The 16,611-nt window shown below is 41.2% G+C and overlaps 1 protein-coding gene and 1 non-coding gene across 7 annotated transcripts in view; both read right to left on the reverse strand.

The window, feature by feature from the left end:
- The window catches only part of ST7 (suppression of tumorigenicity 7), a 262,861-nt gene that overhangs the window by 19,805 nt on the left and 226,445 nt on the right, over positions 1–16,611 (reverse strand). For 5 of the 6 annotated variants that reach the window (XM_036863758.1, XM_036863755.1, XM_036863759.1 and 2 more), the window contains 2 exons: positions 16,445–16,547; positions 682–832 (listed from right to left, as the gene is read on the reverse strand). In XM_036863758.1, coding sequence (XP_036719653.1) covers positions 682–832; positions 16,445–16,547 — 254 coding nt within the window. Of the gene's footprint in view, positions 1–681; positions 833–16,444; positions 16,548–16,611 lie in introns of those variants that run through there. The other variant, XM_036863760.1, reaches the window with a different exon arrangement.
- Positions 3,502–3,608, reverse strand: LOC118901404. Its single transcript, XR_005021377.1, has one exon. It is a non-coding gene; the product is annotated as a U6 spliceosomal RNA (small nuclear RNA).

Genomic DNA, 16,611 nt, shown 5'->3' on the forward strand with positions numbered 1-16,611 from the left:
TGATTACCCCTCCCAACTGGATGAAATGCTTCTCCAGGGCAGGGAGCACGTCTCACCCACCGTTAGAGCCGTTTCTCCTTACACGGAATGACGGTGCCCAGCTCGTGCTCAGATCAGTTTATCCCCACATCCATCTAACAGGCATTTATCCCTTAACGCACAATGCTACACCTGCCACCGTACTGGAGGCCAGCGGCCACCGCTCGTGTTCTGAAGCATAACCGCTGCTCGTTTGTGTTTGGCTAACCCAGCTCTCCTGGAGGGTAACTGTGGCTCTTCAGCCAACCCTCCCAGAAAGGCCATCCAGAAGTGGTCATCAGAGCCCAGCACGAGGCCTGACCCCACGCCAAAGGTTCCCATGGTGCCGAGGGGCTGTCCAGGTCTCCAAAGAGGGTTTTCCAGCTGTAAAATGCTCCTCTGCCAGGACAGCCCAGACTCACCCCATCCACTGTATAAACTTGCCTTTTTGAGCTGCAGAGATGGGATCACCACAGTAACACCTGCCAGCACTGGGAAACTAGAGAGCCTGAGTAATTAACCATCTCTGGGTGATGGAATATCACAGAGAAGGAGAGCTATAGATACGCAAATCTTCATCATTCATCGTGAACACTCAGGGTAAAAACAGTTTTAGCATCTTTTCATGCTTTAAAAACATTTGAAAGAAAGAAAATTACTTACTGCCTTCCCACGTACAATGCAGAAGATTCAAAGCCCCTTCTACCCTCTTCCAGTGTGCCAGATGAAAGAACGCATATGCTATTGCTTCACTGTCCCCTCTCTTCAGGATATGTTCTGGGGGCAGGATTAAGCTTTTCATTTCTAGTAGGTACTGAAATAAAAAAAGGCAGGAGACAGATGTGTTAATACACAGTAATTTGGAATTCAATATTGAAAATGGAGAGGTTGATTTCCCTAAAGCCGCCGCTCGTAAGCATTTAATCAAACCTGCAACTTCATTACTACATTTGAAGGCAATTACTGAAACATCCAGCAATCCAAAGTTTGCTGACAGATAATTAGCCTTGTACTAGTTTCCTACAGTGAAGATCAGAGGCTTTCAGGCTAAGATATTCTAATCAAAGAAATATATATATATACATATACAGACTCAAACAGCAAAAAGGAAAATTTAGAAGACACAATAATTTGGTATAATTTTGTAACCAGAATGAAAATACATAAAACAAACACATGAAGGTTAAGAAGTCATATGACTGAACCAACCACACTGGAGAGACTTGAGGATGACCAGCACTGCCCATTAGTTTCTCCTCACAGATCTGTCAAGGAGAAGGCTCTAGTCCTGCGGAAAGGGTCACCCATAGCTGCTCAGGTGCTGGAGGAGGAAGGGTGGCAGCCTGGGCGCAGGAAGACCCAAGAGAGGGGAGCAGTACAGACCCCAAACCACATTGTTCTTTCGGCTCCTTTCCAAAACACTTCAGGGGTCTCAGGAGCGCAGGGCAAGAATGGATATTCTTTCTGGGGGCTCACAGAAGACTAAGTTTCCGTTTGTATTCTTTTGCGTTTACTATAGAATAGAAAGGGAAGCAGATTCAGGCCGGTATTTTATATTCGCAGATGCTCACTTGTCTTTGCCAGCTGGCGTTCCCCGTGCTCCACTCCTCACCAACTCCCCTCTGTATTCGTCCCCAACACACACACACACACACACCACCAACCACCGTCACAACAACCCAGTCATCTCCTATAAAATGGAGATTAGCAGACCACAGAGGTATGTGTTTCATGAAAACAGCACAAATACAGCAAAAGGAGGTGTTACGAGAAGAGATGTCCAACAATTTTAATGTCAGAAACAACTGTGGATTCATCTGTCGGAGGAAATTTATGAAAGAGCGTGAAGAGTGGAAGAATCCGGATCCACAGAATGGATGTTACAAGACACCCATCAATGTTTCGCTCTCATCTCGCTGTGGGTTCACACACTGGGCACGTGGGGTGCAGTGGCCTTTAAGCTTCCTCTCCTGTTGGCATGCTTGGCGTCGGGGTGCACCGCCCAGCAGGAGCCGGGTGGACACATTCTGGCCTCTTGGTTCAGCAAATGAAACTTTCCTTGCGCTGGGTCTGGTATCTGAAGAAAGCTCCAAGCCTTAGGCCTCAAAGCAGGAAGAGCGGGAAGGGAGAGCCCACCCCGAGAGCAGCGGAGAGCAGCCCTCACACTTGCGGAGCACGTGGGCTTGAAGGCCCTCCTCGACAGGAAGACGTCTTCCCAGGCTGGTCCATGAAAGGTGTTCATTATTTTGATGCGAGGTCCTCAAGCATGAGTTCATGCGCTTTTTTGAATTCTACATGTTACCGCCTTCTTCCTTCATCTTGTTTTAAAACAGTGAACGACAAAAATCTTTTGGGAAAAATAACGATTTTGAATTACCTAGTAATCCAACTAGCACTGTATCTATTGATATAATAAATATATAAATATAAAGGAGAATTTTGTGTTCAGAGATATATCGTCTCGTGATTTTACCTTAATAGAAGCCATTATGTCATAGGCTGCTACTGCCCATGATGATTTTAGAAGGCCCCAAGAGTCATAACTTGTAAAATGCTATGAACTCTATTAATTTTTTTAAATAATCATCAGGAGAACAAAGGAAAGGGAAAATTTCTTGCTTAATGAGTGCCCTAGAATAAGATTTTGACTTCTGAGTTTCTAATAATTATTTATAGCCTACCAAATAGTCAACTTTTTTTTTATACATCTTTATTGGAGTATAATTGCTTTACAATGTTGTGTTAGTTTCTGCTATACAACAAAGTGAATCAGCTATATGTATACATATATCCCCATATCCCCGCCCTCTTGCGGCTCCCTCCTACCTTCCCTATCCCACCCTTCTAGGCCGTCACAAAGCACCGAGCTGATCTTCCTGTGCTATGGGGCTGCTTCCCACTAGCCATCCATTTTACATTTGGTGGTGTATATATGTCAATGCCACTCTCTCACTTCGTCCCAGCTTCCCCTTCCCCCCGCTGTGTCCTCAAGTCCGTTCTCTTCACCTGTGTCTTCATTCCTGCCCTGCCACTAGGTTCATCAGTACCGTTTTTCTTAGATTCCATATATGTGCATTAGCATACAGTATTTGTTTTTCTCTTTCTGACTTACTTCACTCTGTATGACAGACTCTAACTCCATCCACCTCATTACAAATACCTCCATTTCATTTCTTTTCATGGCTGAGTAATATTCCATCGTATATATGTGCCACATCTTCTTTATCCATTCATCTGTTGATGGACACTTAGGTTGCTTCCATGTCCTGGCTATTGTAAATAGAGCTGCAGTGAACACTGTGGTACATGACTCTTTTTGAATTATGGTTTTCTCAGGGTTTATGCCCCATAGTGGGATTGCTGGGTCTTATGGTAGTTCTATTTTTAGCTTTTTAAGGAACTTCCATACTGTTCTCCATAGTGGCTGTATCAATTTACATTCCCACCAACGGCACAGGAGGGTTCCCTTTTCTTCACGCCCTCAAAAATATGGAACGGTCCACGAATTTGCATTTCATCCTTGTGCAGGGCCCATGCTAATCTTCTCTGTATCATTCCAATTTTAGTATATGTGCTGCCGAAGCGAGCACACCATTCCTTTTCATTTCTATGATTAGGAAAGGCTTTCAAAGTCACATCTGTGAGAGAACTCTTCTCTTGGGCTAAGGAACCTTCAGGAATAGGAGCACCTGAGAAGAAGTAGGCCTGGCAGCCACCCACATGTGGGTAGAAGTCTAAACAAACTAGGAAGGGGCGTGGCAGAGGAAACTTGGGGAAAGAGGGAGGATTTTTAGAAAATTATCTACAAAGGGATATGTTAGATCTGTGTTGTCCAATATGGTAGCCTCTATTTAATGTGTGTCTATTTAAATTTAAATCAATTAAAATCAAATAAAATTAAAAATTCAGTTCCTCAGTCCCACTAGTCATATTTCAAGTCCTCGAGTGCTATATGGAGTTAATGACTACCCTACTGGACAATGTAGAGACATTTCCGTGATCACAGAAAGTCCTAGTGGACAGCACTGCTTCAGACAATGGAAGTTTCTAATCCTGAAGTAACGGAAACAATTTTTAACATGAAAAAATTTCACAGATGCCCATGATAGAAACTGTAAGTGTGGAATCTATTGATCAAAAATACACAGTATGGCAAATAGTTACAATAAATAGTAATGATACAAGAATTCATTTAAAACTACTGTTGGCCACCAGGGCATCTACATAACATTTGGAAAGCAATAGTGCACGTGTGTGTGAGACAGATGGTTTACTCAGCCTGCAGACTGAACGTGGTGCATATGGCTTCAAGGACGTCGTCCATAGCCACCCAGTGTGAGCCGTGAGGTAATGCTCTCTTTCTCCCCTACGCTCCCTCTGATCTTTGTATATGTGCACTTTTCACAAACCACCTTAGATTAGTTATCCGTGTGTCCTTCTCCTCAGCTCAATTATAAGTCCTCAAGAACATGAATCTCATTTCCCAAGAAGTCTCTCAAAATGAGCATCCCTGGCCTCAACAGCCTCGTGAGACTAACTAGAGCAACTCACCAAGGAAACTCAGCTGCCTTCTCATCGCATCTACTTTATGGCAGAAATAGGTTATGTCTATAAAGGAGATTTATACTGCAGCATAGTTCCAAACAAAATGTTGGCTCTAACCAAATAATGAAGGCTAATAACAACAATGTGTTATGTTTCTGGCCAGGCTTAAAATGGCTGGCAAGATCGGTTCTCAACATGTGCAACATTTAAATTAGAAAGGCATGGAGCAACATTTCACATCTTACTTGTTGAGAGAAAAATAAATGGAAGAGGGCAGATCCCTATCCACAAGTATGCAGAAATCAATTAGAATAACTGTAGCTTGCAAATCAGAGAACACTCCCTGCCTGGCTGCAATAGTTACTTGGCTTCTATTAGCTAAGCCAGCATCCTGCGCTATCTTGCTTGCCATCCTGCCTCTAACTTCCTTCCCAGATTCTCAAATCACATTGATCTTGAAGCAAGGCTTCTAAAGGTTTCGGAAGGAACTTTTCAAAATCTATTTGTGTCAGAATCTAGTTCCTATGCCCAAGATAGGAACATACAACGTTAGAACAGGCAAAGAGGAGCTGAGTAGTGCCTACTGGAGGTCTGTGAGCAGAGGCCGTCTCTCCTGTCAGGAGAGATGTGCCCTGTCACAGACTACCACACGTGACTGCTCAGGTCTCTTTTGTTAAGCTCTTAAAAGTCTATAATAATTAGAGTGAACATGATCCCATGATTACCCTTCACACAGATATTAATGCCAAAAAATCCATACCCCCTTTTAGGATTTCAATACTGACAACAGCAGATGTCATATGAAAATCACTGGCAAAAATACAGGAGTAAACAAAACGAGAAAGAACAGATTAATTAAACAACAGTACATTTAGATGATGGCTATCAAATTGCTCCCCAAAGTCAGGTAGTAGAAGAATATTTACTAGCAGGAGGAAATGTTCATGACATATCATGAAGGAAAAGACCAAGTGTATCATACAGATTATGATTTTGGTAATACAAATGTACCTGTAGGCATTAAAAGCATTGGAAGGTCACAGATTGAATGTTAATGGTGGCAAAATATTTGATTTTATGGAAGATTAATTTCTTTTGTGCTTTTTCTATGCTTTCCAAGTTTTCTATAATAAGCATTTTAATATTTTTTCTGTCTCTATATATACGTGCATGTGTGTGTGTGTGTGTATATATATATATATATATATATAATACAAAACTATTTTCTAGACTTGCATCAAGAACACAAACAGCAAACCACACAAACAAACAAGATAACCAGAGAGAGCAATTTTTCGTATGTGTACAGTGCTTTGGTGCAACTGGCTCTGAAAGAGGCTGTGAGCCCAGAAAAAAATGTTTTTAAAACATCAGTAAAGGGTTCAGAGAACACAGCTAGTGCTACTTGGAAGACATGCTACATATTCTGAGTTTCAATGCTGTCCACACCCTGGACTCAGTAACATGCACGCTGGAATAGGACAAAAATGACGCAGGAACCTCGGCTCGCTCAGGCCACGCTGCGATGAAGTCTGAGGTGCGCAGTTCCCCGGCCCCGGCCCCCTCCCCTCATCTGCCCTCTGCCCCTTTGCATCACTGTTTGAATCCTGTTTCTACTATTCCGCTAAGAGACCTTGGACAAGTTCTTTAATTTGTTTCAATCTCAGGTTGTCCACCTGTTAAAACAGAATAATAAAAATATCCATCTTGCTGTTTTAACTTTTGAATATTACATAGGATAATATTTGTAAAGCATTCACACAGTTCCTGGCACATAAGTATTCACTAAATAGTAGCTATTTTTGTTAACAAACAAGAAAATGAAGTATTTAAATTACCGTGGAGGTTATATTTCTTGTGTATGTGTGTCCCACAGATGATTGAGTCTGTTTCTAGGTAAAATACTTCAGCAATTTTATAGTAGTAGCAGTTCGGCTGAAGAGAACTGGCTGCCAGGGGTCACCAACTGACCAGTATGGAGACAAACACAAAGCAAAGCTGAAATGCCAAATTCAACCTGGTGATCTGTAGTACCACTCAGGGGTCCTCTTCTCAAGGTAACTGCTTCTTGCTGGTTCACTTATCTATTCATCAGTTACTTTGCTTCATTCAAAAAATATGGGTGTGTTCACAGTATATCCCAAAGAAAGATATGGGAGTGCCATAGTGTCCCCCAAGGGCACAGATACAGCAGTGGCCACAGTGCTCTCTAACGATCATCTGTGGGAGCACCCACAGTCTACCCCAAGGGCACAGATATGGCGCATCCACAATTCACCTCAAGGGCATGGACATGATCAGGTCAGGTCACTACCCTTGCTAATCCCTAATCTTTGTAGGAGTGTGTGTGTGCGCACGCACACGTGTACAAAGAAACAATAAAATTCAACATGATGACTGCCTTAGTAAGAGGTCTATACTTAGTACCCAGGAAGCAAATGGGGAGCATTGTCTCGGGACAGCTTCACAGAAAAAGGAAAATATGAGTCAGTCTCACTAAATAAACAAAGGTTTACCTGTAAAGATGAGGGGAGGCAGAAGCCACTGCAAGGCTGGGCACCAAAGCATCAGAGGACACACTGGGCTTGCAACCTTGAGGTGCTTGAGTACTAACATGACAGGAATTGCCAACACTGATGAAGCACTAACGTGCGTCAAGCTTCTTATCTCAGGAACTCCTTACAACTCTGTGAGGGAGCTGATAGTATTATCCCTATTTTACGGATGGAAAAATGGACGCTTTGGGAAGTTAAATAGCTCATCCTGGGTTGCACAAGTTGTATGTGATGGAACCTGCGCCGAAACTCAGGTGTTATGCTACTCTCCAAGGGAGTGAAGCAGGAAAAGTGGTTGTAAAAGGCCTTGCATGATACGCTCCAGAGTGTGACCTTCACCCTGAGTTATTCCGTGGTTTTCAAACTTTGAGACACCGAAAAATTTGTTCAAAGGAAAAAAAAGAAATATCAAACAGAATGTGCAAGTGACGTAAAACAAAACTGTGGGGATCTTGGGGGAGGGACCCACAAGAAGACTGAAGACCCTTACGGCTCCTAGGGAGACAGTTTGAAAACCTCTGCAGTAGGCAACTGAGAAGTCAGTTGGTACAGTTTGTGGTTCTGAAAGAAATGGGCAAGTCACGTGTAGGAGCACCCGACAGGGAAGAGATTAAAGTTAGCAAAGTCAAAAAGTTCCTGTCATGGTCTGAGTGAGGGGTGATGAAACCGAGGAGGGGGACTTCCCCTGGACGTGGTGCCTGGCTGAATCTGAGGGCAAGAGAAGGAATCAAAGGTCACTGTGACATTTCTAGTTTAGGAAACTAGAATAATGTGAGATCATTAACTAAGATGAAGACACCAGAGGAGGAAAAGGCTTAGCAGTGGGAAGGTAACAGAAGCAGCTGTCGTGCCTGCCAAACTTCTCTGCCTGCAGTGAGGAGTGAAGATGTGCAGGTCTGGAGCCTGGGAGAGCAGCTGGAGACAGGGGTCTGGGTGTGTGGGGAGAGGCTGAGGCAGTGGGAGCACATGAGGTCTCCCAGGAGGGCTGCAAGCAGGAAAGGAGAACCAACCTGAGGGTGAGCAGGGAGGAAGCGCTGCAGGCAAAGAGTGCTCAGAAAGGCGGGAGTGGCACAGGAGAAGGTGGCGAGGAGCCTAGATGACCTCAGACAGAAAAAGTGGTCAGTGGGACCAAATGCCCAGGAGACATGAGAGAGGATGAGCTGGGGAGGCCGTGGCGGGAGTGACCTTGGTGGGAGCAGCTACAGTGGTTTTCGTTAAAGAAGGAGACCTCTTAGAAACTTTCTATTCCTGACATACATTGCTAAAAACTGGTTTCTGCTCATTTTTCTCTGGGTCATATTTCCACAATACATTCTCCTTACTCTAATGCAAAAAAGCTTTGGAACAAAACATGACTCAATTCAAAAAAACTTATATTGAAATAATATTTCTGAAATATACCATTGATATACAATATCACAGACAATCTGCCAGGGTATTCTGAGTTTCTGCTTCCACGCTTCAAGCATTTTTAAATGTTAAAACCCACTACACATTTTGTTTCCTAAATTGGATTAAAAAGCAATTTTATACTCTGTCAATCAGCTTTACCAAGATATAAAGGGAGGCCTGCATTAGCGTTTGCAAGAAATAGAATTTCCATCATTATAACAAGGTCCTGTGGATACTCCATTGGCATATACATTTACCAGGATGTTTTCCCCCATGAGCCTTTCGAAATCCCCATGAAATTTTAGATTAACATGATATGAGCTTTTTTAAAAAAAAAATGCAAATTTTTAATGGGAATGCATTTCTGTCATAACATTCTTCATTCTTTGCTCTCCATTTTTCTCACGAATTTCTTTCCAATACTCCGATATAACTTAAAAACTAGATCTTCACCTCAATATTCTGTCAAGCCTAGGCTGCTGTGTTGGTAAATAAGCTTTAGGAGCATGGTGAGCTCCCTTCCGCCAGCACCCTTAGGGTGCCAACTGCACCCCCTGTCGGTCCCTGGGTGGGCCCAGTAAGACGAGCCCGAGGTTTAATAGTGCCGGGATTTTAGGCAAGATGAAGAAGCAAGCTTTCCCCCATCGGTGCTGGTGATTTTTCTCCCTCGATAGCTCCACCCACAACACCCAAGCATCCCAAGCAGCTGGGGCCCAGCATGGGTGTAGGGCCTCCTGTTCTATGCGTGGGACCTCGCAAGCTGGGGGTTTTCCTGGGGTGGTGGTGGTGAGGGCTCACAGGCTTCTGTTACTTTTTAAACTGTATGCAGAGGTGCCTTGGGGTTGCAGGGCTACCAGACTTCTCATTCCAGTTTCATCACAGCGGTTCTACTTTTAATTACTTTGTTCACTGAGGTTTCACATAAGATTGCGTTAGGAGGGAAAAACTGTTTATTGCTTTAAAAATAATAAATCGTTATTAATTAGTTTGTCGTTCCTGTTTTGTTTGGGGGTTTTTTTGGTGGCGGAAGCAGGAATGGCTATGCTAGAACAAGAATACAAGGCAGCGGTCAGAAGTGGGTACCTCTTAATCAGCAGAGGACTTAGCCAGCAGTTACAAACTGGAAATCCCTGAAGACAACAGCTGCAGCCAGAACGTGCTAGCGCCTCCTCTCAAATCTGGAGGCCTGAGGAGAACCTGTGGGTACTCCAGGTCGGGAGCGCCACTGTTACACTCTCTGGTTATCCTTCTTCAGACTAGGGGGGTCCAAGAAGTACCATTAATGCATGTTTCTTCCACCCAGCATGCAAGTGCAGAAATAGAGCTGAAGGTACAAGGGAAGCGGCGATGAAAGGGCCAGCACGTATCGCGCACCTACTATGCACTGAACGAGTTACACAGTGTAATTCCACTTACTTTTCAACAACCTTATGAAGACTTCACTCTTATCCCCATTTTATCAAAATGGAAACAGGCAGGGAGCTCATTAACTCCTCCTTCCCATACTTCCCTCTGGTCCCATGGACAGGAAGTGGGTATCCTTGTTTTGAACACTTTTGAACTCTTTCAATAATACTTGATAGGTCTGCCTACCTTTATGTTGGTACCCTTTGCACCATCATTGTAATTAATGTTTTCTCAGTAATAATAGGAACTCTACATACTTGGCCTGACAATTCAGACACGCACATGGCTGAAAATGTTCCACGTTACTAGTAGTGGCAAAGGAATGCAAACTAAAAGAACAGAATTCCATCTGTACTTAATAAAATCATCACTTTTTTTTTTCCTTTTCTCACTCTCTCTCTGTTTTGTTTTTGTTTTTAGACAAACTGCTAAATGCTGGCGAAGGTGTGATGAAATGGAAAAGTAGGAGTCACCAGCTGATGGGAGTGTAAACTGCTACAATTTTTTTGGTAAGCAACTTGGCAATAAATATCAAGAACCCTGAAGTGCTTCTACATGTTACTCAGTCACTCTCATTCTGTAAATTTACCCTAAGAAAATAATCTTAAAGACCAAAAAATCTTCATGCCCAAAGAGGTTCACTATTGGAGTTGACCACAACTTGATGTCTACAATTAGAGGATGCAAGAACCAAATCATTCTCTTCAACAAATGTTGCTTGAAAAACTGGGTATCCACATGCAAAAGAATAAAACTGGACCCATATCCTACCCCACAGGCAAAAATCAACTCAAAATGCATTGAGTTAAACATAGTGAAAAAAAATTCCTAACACTGGTCTTGGCAATGATTGCTTGGATATGATACCAAAAGCACTGGCAACAAAAGCAAAAGTAGACAAGTGGGACTACATCGAAATAAAAAGCTTCTGCACAGTGAAGGAAACAATCAACAGAGTGAAAAGGCAACCTATGAAATGGGAGAAAATATCTGTAAACTGTAGCTGAAAAGGAGTTAATATCCAAATAAATAAGGAACTCTTACAACTCAATGTTTAAAAATAACCTGATTTAAGAGTGAGCAAAGGACTTGAAATGTCATTTCTCCAAAGAAGACATACAATGATCAACAGGTACATGAAAAGGTAACATCACAGATCATCAGGGAAATGTAAATCAAAACCACAATAAGATATCACCTCACACATGTTAGGATGGCCACTATCAAAAAAATAGAATATGACAAGTGTTAGCAAGGAAGTGGAGAAACTAGAACTCCTGTGCACTGTTGGGGGAATGTAAAATGGTGCAGCCGATATGAAGACCCCTCAAAAAATTAAAAACATGATCCAGCAATCACACTTTTGGGGATTCATCTAAAAGAACTGAAAACAGAATCCTGAAGAGATATTTACACTTCCATGTTCACCGCAGCATTATTCACAATAGCCGAGAAGTGGAAACAACCTAAATTTCCATCAATGAATGCACGAATAAAGAAAATGTGATATATATATATATACACACACACACACACACACACACAATGGAATAATATTTAGTCTTAAAAAAGAAAGAAATCCTGCCTTATGCTACAATGTGGATGAATTTGGAGGACATCATGCTAAGTGAAATAAGCCAGTAACAGAAGGACAAATACTGCACGATTCCACCTATATGAGGGAGCGAAGGTAGTAAAATGCATAGAAGCAGAAAGTAGAATGGTGGCTACCAGGGCCTGGGAGGAGGGAGAAATGCAGAGTTGCTGTTCGACTGGTATAAAGTGTCCGTCACGAAGATGAAAATGTTCTAGAGATCTGCTGTACAACAACGGGCTTACAGTTAACAACGCTGTGCTGTATACTTAAAAATTTGTTAATAGGGTAGATTTTATGTTATGTGCTTTTTATAACAAAAAAAAGAAGTAAATCATCCAGAGAATATTTTAAAATGTTTGAAGGCACATGGCTAAAAGACTTGCACTTTACTGTTAAGTTAGAGGATAACCATTTTAAGGTCAAAGAACTCTGAAAATCTGATGATCCTCACCCAGAAGGAATAAATTTACCCCCAATTCCCAACCATAAAGTCCAACTGAAGTATCCCATGTTACTTTTTAAAAATATGAATATGCTATGTGATTATGATTCCTAAGTATTAAAAATGCATAGAAAAAAGGCTAGAAAAAATAGTCTTAAATATGACTAGATATGATGGGATTATGAATTCTTTTCTCAAATATAAAAAAAATTATTATTATAATACCACTACAGAGGGAAAAACCATATCTAATACTGCTTGTAACAAACCAATAATTTAGTCTTTTTTTGGAAATTTGTCAAAATGAAATTTATCTTTAGCACCCTGAAGGAGTGAATGTAACATCCTGCAAACCAAAAATGTGTCTGTTCACAGGGAGAGCCTTGCGATGGAGGTGGAGCATACTAAGAGCACATAAGCACTAATTAACTTAGATCTGTGTAAAGTAACGGATCACTGATAGAAATGTGCCCCCTCCCACGTAAACCTTGTCCAGCTGAGCAAGAGCAGGGCAGGTGAGGAAGCACATTTTCCGGGAAAGTGGAAGAAAAAAACTGAAGCTAAAAATCCATTAAACTGTATATAGCAATACAACATAACAATACATAGATAAAGATATAGAACAGAGCTGAACTTACCCTTCATTTGTCCAGCATTACATGAGTGAAATTTTCTTTAAAAAAATGGAGAAACTCTCTTTAAACTCAAAACTCCTATTTTAATCACATTAAATGGGAAAGTCCTCTAATGGTTTAAAGATTTGTCTTCTTCAACTGTGTACCCAGTTCTTGAAAATCACCAGCATGATTAAGATCCTAATACCCCTAGTCATTCTCAAAAAGAGGTGAACAGCAAGCACATAATCAATGCACCATAGTGAGAGACCAGAGGGGGAAGACTGATTGTGGGACAAGGAGAGTACAGGCTTCCTGGTGGTGACTTGTAATGGTGGGGGTGAAGGATGAGGAGGACTGCCTCCGAAGAAGCAAAGAGGGAAGAGGAGAAGAATGTTTCTGGAACAGTTAGTGGACTGTTGGAAGGATCTAGAAAAAAATGAAAAACAAGTTGGGTTAGATCATGAGGGGTCCTGAAGAACTATCCAAGGAGTTGGTATCTTCCATAGGGCTGGGGACACTGCTGCACTTCCTTGGGAGGGGAGTAACACAATTCGATTTGTAGTATGAGCCTGTGGGCTGCTTCCTCCTTATAATCTGCTGCAATCTAAAGCTTCAGAAGTCCTCATGTTTAGAATCTAACGGCTTCAGAGGCTCTCCTTCAGAACACAGATCCATGGCTTTTTACTACTGTTATTTATTTCCCAGTCCTGTGATGTGGTTAGGAGCAATACTCCCTACTCCTCATGTTTGCAGGGAAAGAGAGCTCCTAAGAATAACCCTCCTGGGGTATATAACTAATATTTATCATTGGATGTTGAAATATTAACTGTGCTTACTGGGATACCAGTTGGAACTAAGATGAAAATTTATGGAAGGCAGTTCACAGTTATCATATTTGGTATTTCTTTCTCCTTCCAAGCAGACTATAATTGGGTAAAACAGCGTGTATATACTGAAAATTCCTGTGGTGGGCCACTGACAACTTCCTGTGAAAGAGGAAAAGAAGCTATGGCAGTGTTCAAGACATGATAATATCCTGAAGAAATCTGAATTGTCTACAGGGAATTGAGTGCCTTGGGAAGGGATGTGGCCGCCATCATTTGAAGGTTCAAGCCTAGGCTGGTCTGCCACCTGGTGGGATGTGGGGGTCAGTGGAGGGAGATGTTTAAGAGCTGGATAACCCAGAATCAGTTCAGGCTCTGTCATTTACTTACTGTGTGACCAAGAGCGGATTACTTAACCTCTCCAAACCTGCAGTGCCCTCATCTACGTAGCAGGGATAATAATATGATACACCTCACAATGTTGTTATGAAAAATAAATGAGATGGCATATGTAGTTCAGTTAGCACTGTGTTTGCCACATAGTAAACATTAATAGAAACCAAAAATAAACATAATTATCATAGTATCATTATGAGGAGAGATTTAAGCTTAAAATGGGAAGGTGTCCTACATGACATTTAAGATCCCTTCTTACAACAAGAAACTACGTGTTTATATCCTTCACTGATGTTTCATTAGAATTAAGGCTATTCTCTGCCTGAAAAGTCATATACGTATATATACACACACATACATGCGTGTGCACGTGTATGTGCATTCATGGTCGCGCAGATGTGTGCACGTATGCACGTGTGTGTGCATGTCTACTAAAGTATTAGCAAGCAGTCCAAAAAACAGAACACGTATAAAAGATGTTTATAGCAGCCTGCATATGGTACACGAGTACCAGAGGTTTGTGATTAATTCTGAACATATGAGGTCAGTGGCTCACAGGGCCTTTTCCCCACAGAAATGTCAATAATGAGGAGGATTTGGAAACAAGTTTCCCCCTCAGCACAGTCACCAACAAAGCAAAGTGATGGAGAATCAGTTTACTGACATGCCCTACCTTCTCTCAGCTTAATGATTAGAAGGTAAAGTGAAATCAAATTACTTCAACTTTTTCAAACTATTTCCACTTTTAGAAGACTTCTGTTTTGCAAGTGGAATGCAGCTGACTGAGGTTAAATTCTTCCATGGCAGCTTTAAACTATTTCTTAGGGCTTTTACTACTCTTCTGGAGGCTCAACCATTTAAGACCATTATCTAGAATTAAACGACAGCTTCAATTAAAATATCTAACCAACAAGTATTGTTCCAGTTTTCTATCTTGTGTCCCAGGATTACAAGGCTCAGGTTGGTATAACTGGAAAAATTAAGATTCAGGTCCCATACTTGAGGACCTGCCAACAAGCCAAATATTAATAATTTTAATAATTTACAAACATATAGTTTTTTCAAAGAACTTTGAACATATTATCTCACTTGATCTTTATCACAGAAGATAGGTGAGGCTTATATTTTTATCTTCATTTGGAAGATGAGGGAAAACTTTGAGTTCAGAGATGCTAAACCCAAGATCCCATGGCTAATAAATGACAGAGCCAGATTTGGAACCCAAGTTTTTGTCTCAGAATCTAGGACTCTATTGCCCAATACTACTTTTAAAAGAGCCTTATTTATTTTAAGGCTATTTTATGAGCTACAGAGCTCATAAAATAGCTCTGTAGTTAGAGAATGGTATTCAATAAATATTAATTGATGACCTAAGTTTACTGTAATTCAGGACAATATTTTCATGATTAGTTTTACATTTTAATCAAATTTGAATAAACATTTTTTAACTTAGCTGAAAAAATATTAAACAGATATATTTTATACCACCCTATATACAATACCTAAGTCTACAAATACTCTGTTGGTCATTATCCACTGAAACTAGAGTGGATAAATACATCCTTTTGCAAATATGGCACTGTGCACCACTCTTCAATTTCCTGTTTTGTGAAAAGATGACCGTGACCTGAGTAAAACCTCAGGAATGATATTAGATCACTTATCTTTGTCACTCTGGATATCAACAAATTAAAGTAGGCAACTCCATAAATCATCACACAGGCACACAGACACGCACCCAACCCCACCCTTTTGCTACAGTACTGCAACAGAACAAGAAAACAGCCTTCCTTTGTCATTTTTCACCAGTGAAAGTCTTCATCAGACATTTTGCCAAGAAAACTGTCTTGTAGTACCTGATGTGAACTGCAGGAGGTTTCCTAGAGGTCAAAATGTGCTTTATAATATCAAGAAACTGAAAATGGCCCTCAGCAACGTGCCTATCACGTAGCAGGTACTCAAATACAGGTAAGTCATGAACACACACCCCTCTTCTGAATAAAAGATTACAGAAATATCCTCTGCCATGATTTGACTCCCTTAAAATCAAATTCTTAAAAAAATATATGGGAAATATTGCATATTTATAAATAGGTCAGTCATGTGCTTAACAAGACAAATATTTCCTACTATATATATACCTATTAAAATGGCATTCACAAGTCAAAAGAAAACTACTTCTTCATACTTTGAGGTTTTCCTCATTATTTGCTGGCCAATACTGATTAACTATCATTTACTTATGGAGATACAGAATGGCAGATTAGTATTTTTTACCACTTTTATTCACAACAAGGTTCATTTCTCGAGTTGGTTCTAAGTAAGACAATAACTGGCGTGCAATTCCTATCAAATGCATCAACACCCTTGGGATCTTCATATTTTGCCACTTTCAGGCTTCCTGACCTGGCCTGCCTAAGCTAGGTCTATCAATTTACCCTTACTGTATGAAGCCCGAAAATGGGCCCCAAAGCCTCTTGAACGTAGCTTTTACTTAAAAACAAGGCTAATAAGCATAGGCTCTACAGGGCCTCAACATTCATTGGTTGCAATTCATTTTTTTATAACTGGTGCATTCGAGACATGACATTGTGGTCACTGAACACTCTCTGCTATCATAACGAGTTCCTATGGGGATTCCACAGACTCACTTTTGGCACATGAGGATTGAATTCCACGGCTCTATGAATGGCCTCTACTGCATTCATCTCTGCTGTGCTCAGCCCCCGCCGAGATGCAGCCTCGGGAGAGAATCTGAAAAGCAGAAAGACAAACACCATCCAGTTGGGACCACTGCTTGGGCATTAACCTGGAAAGG

The sequence above is a fragment of the Balaenoptera musculus genome, chromosome 9 (genome assembly GCF_009873245.2).
Source record: "Balaenoptera musculus isolate JJ_BM4_2016_0621 chromosome 9, mBalMus1.pri.v3, whole genome shotgun sequence".
NCBI lineage: Eukaryota > Metazoa > Chordata > Mammalia > Artiodactyla > Balaenopteridae > Balaenoptera > Balaenoptera musculus.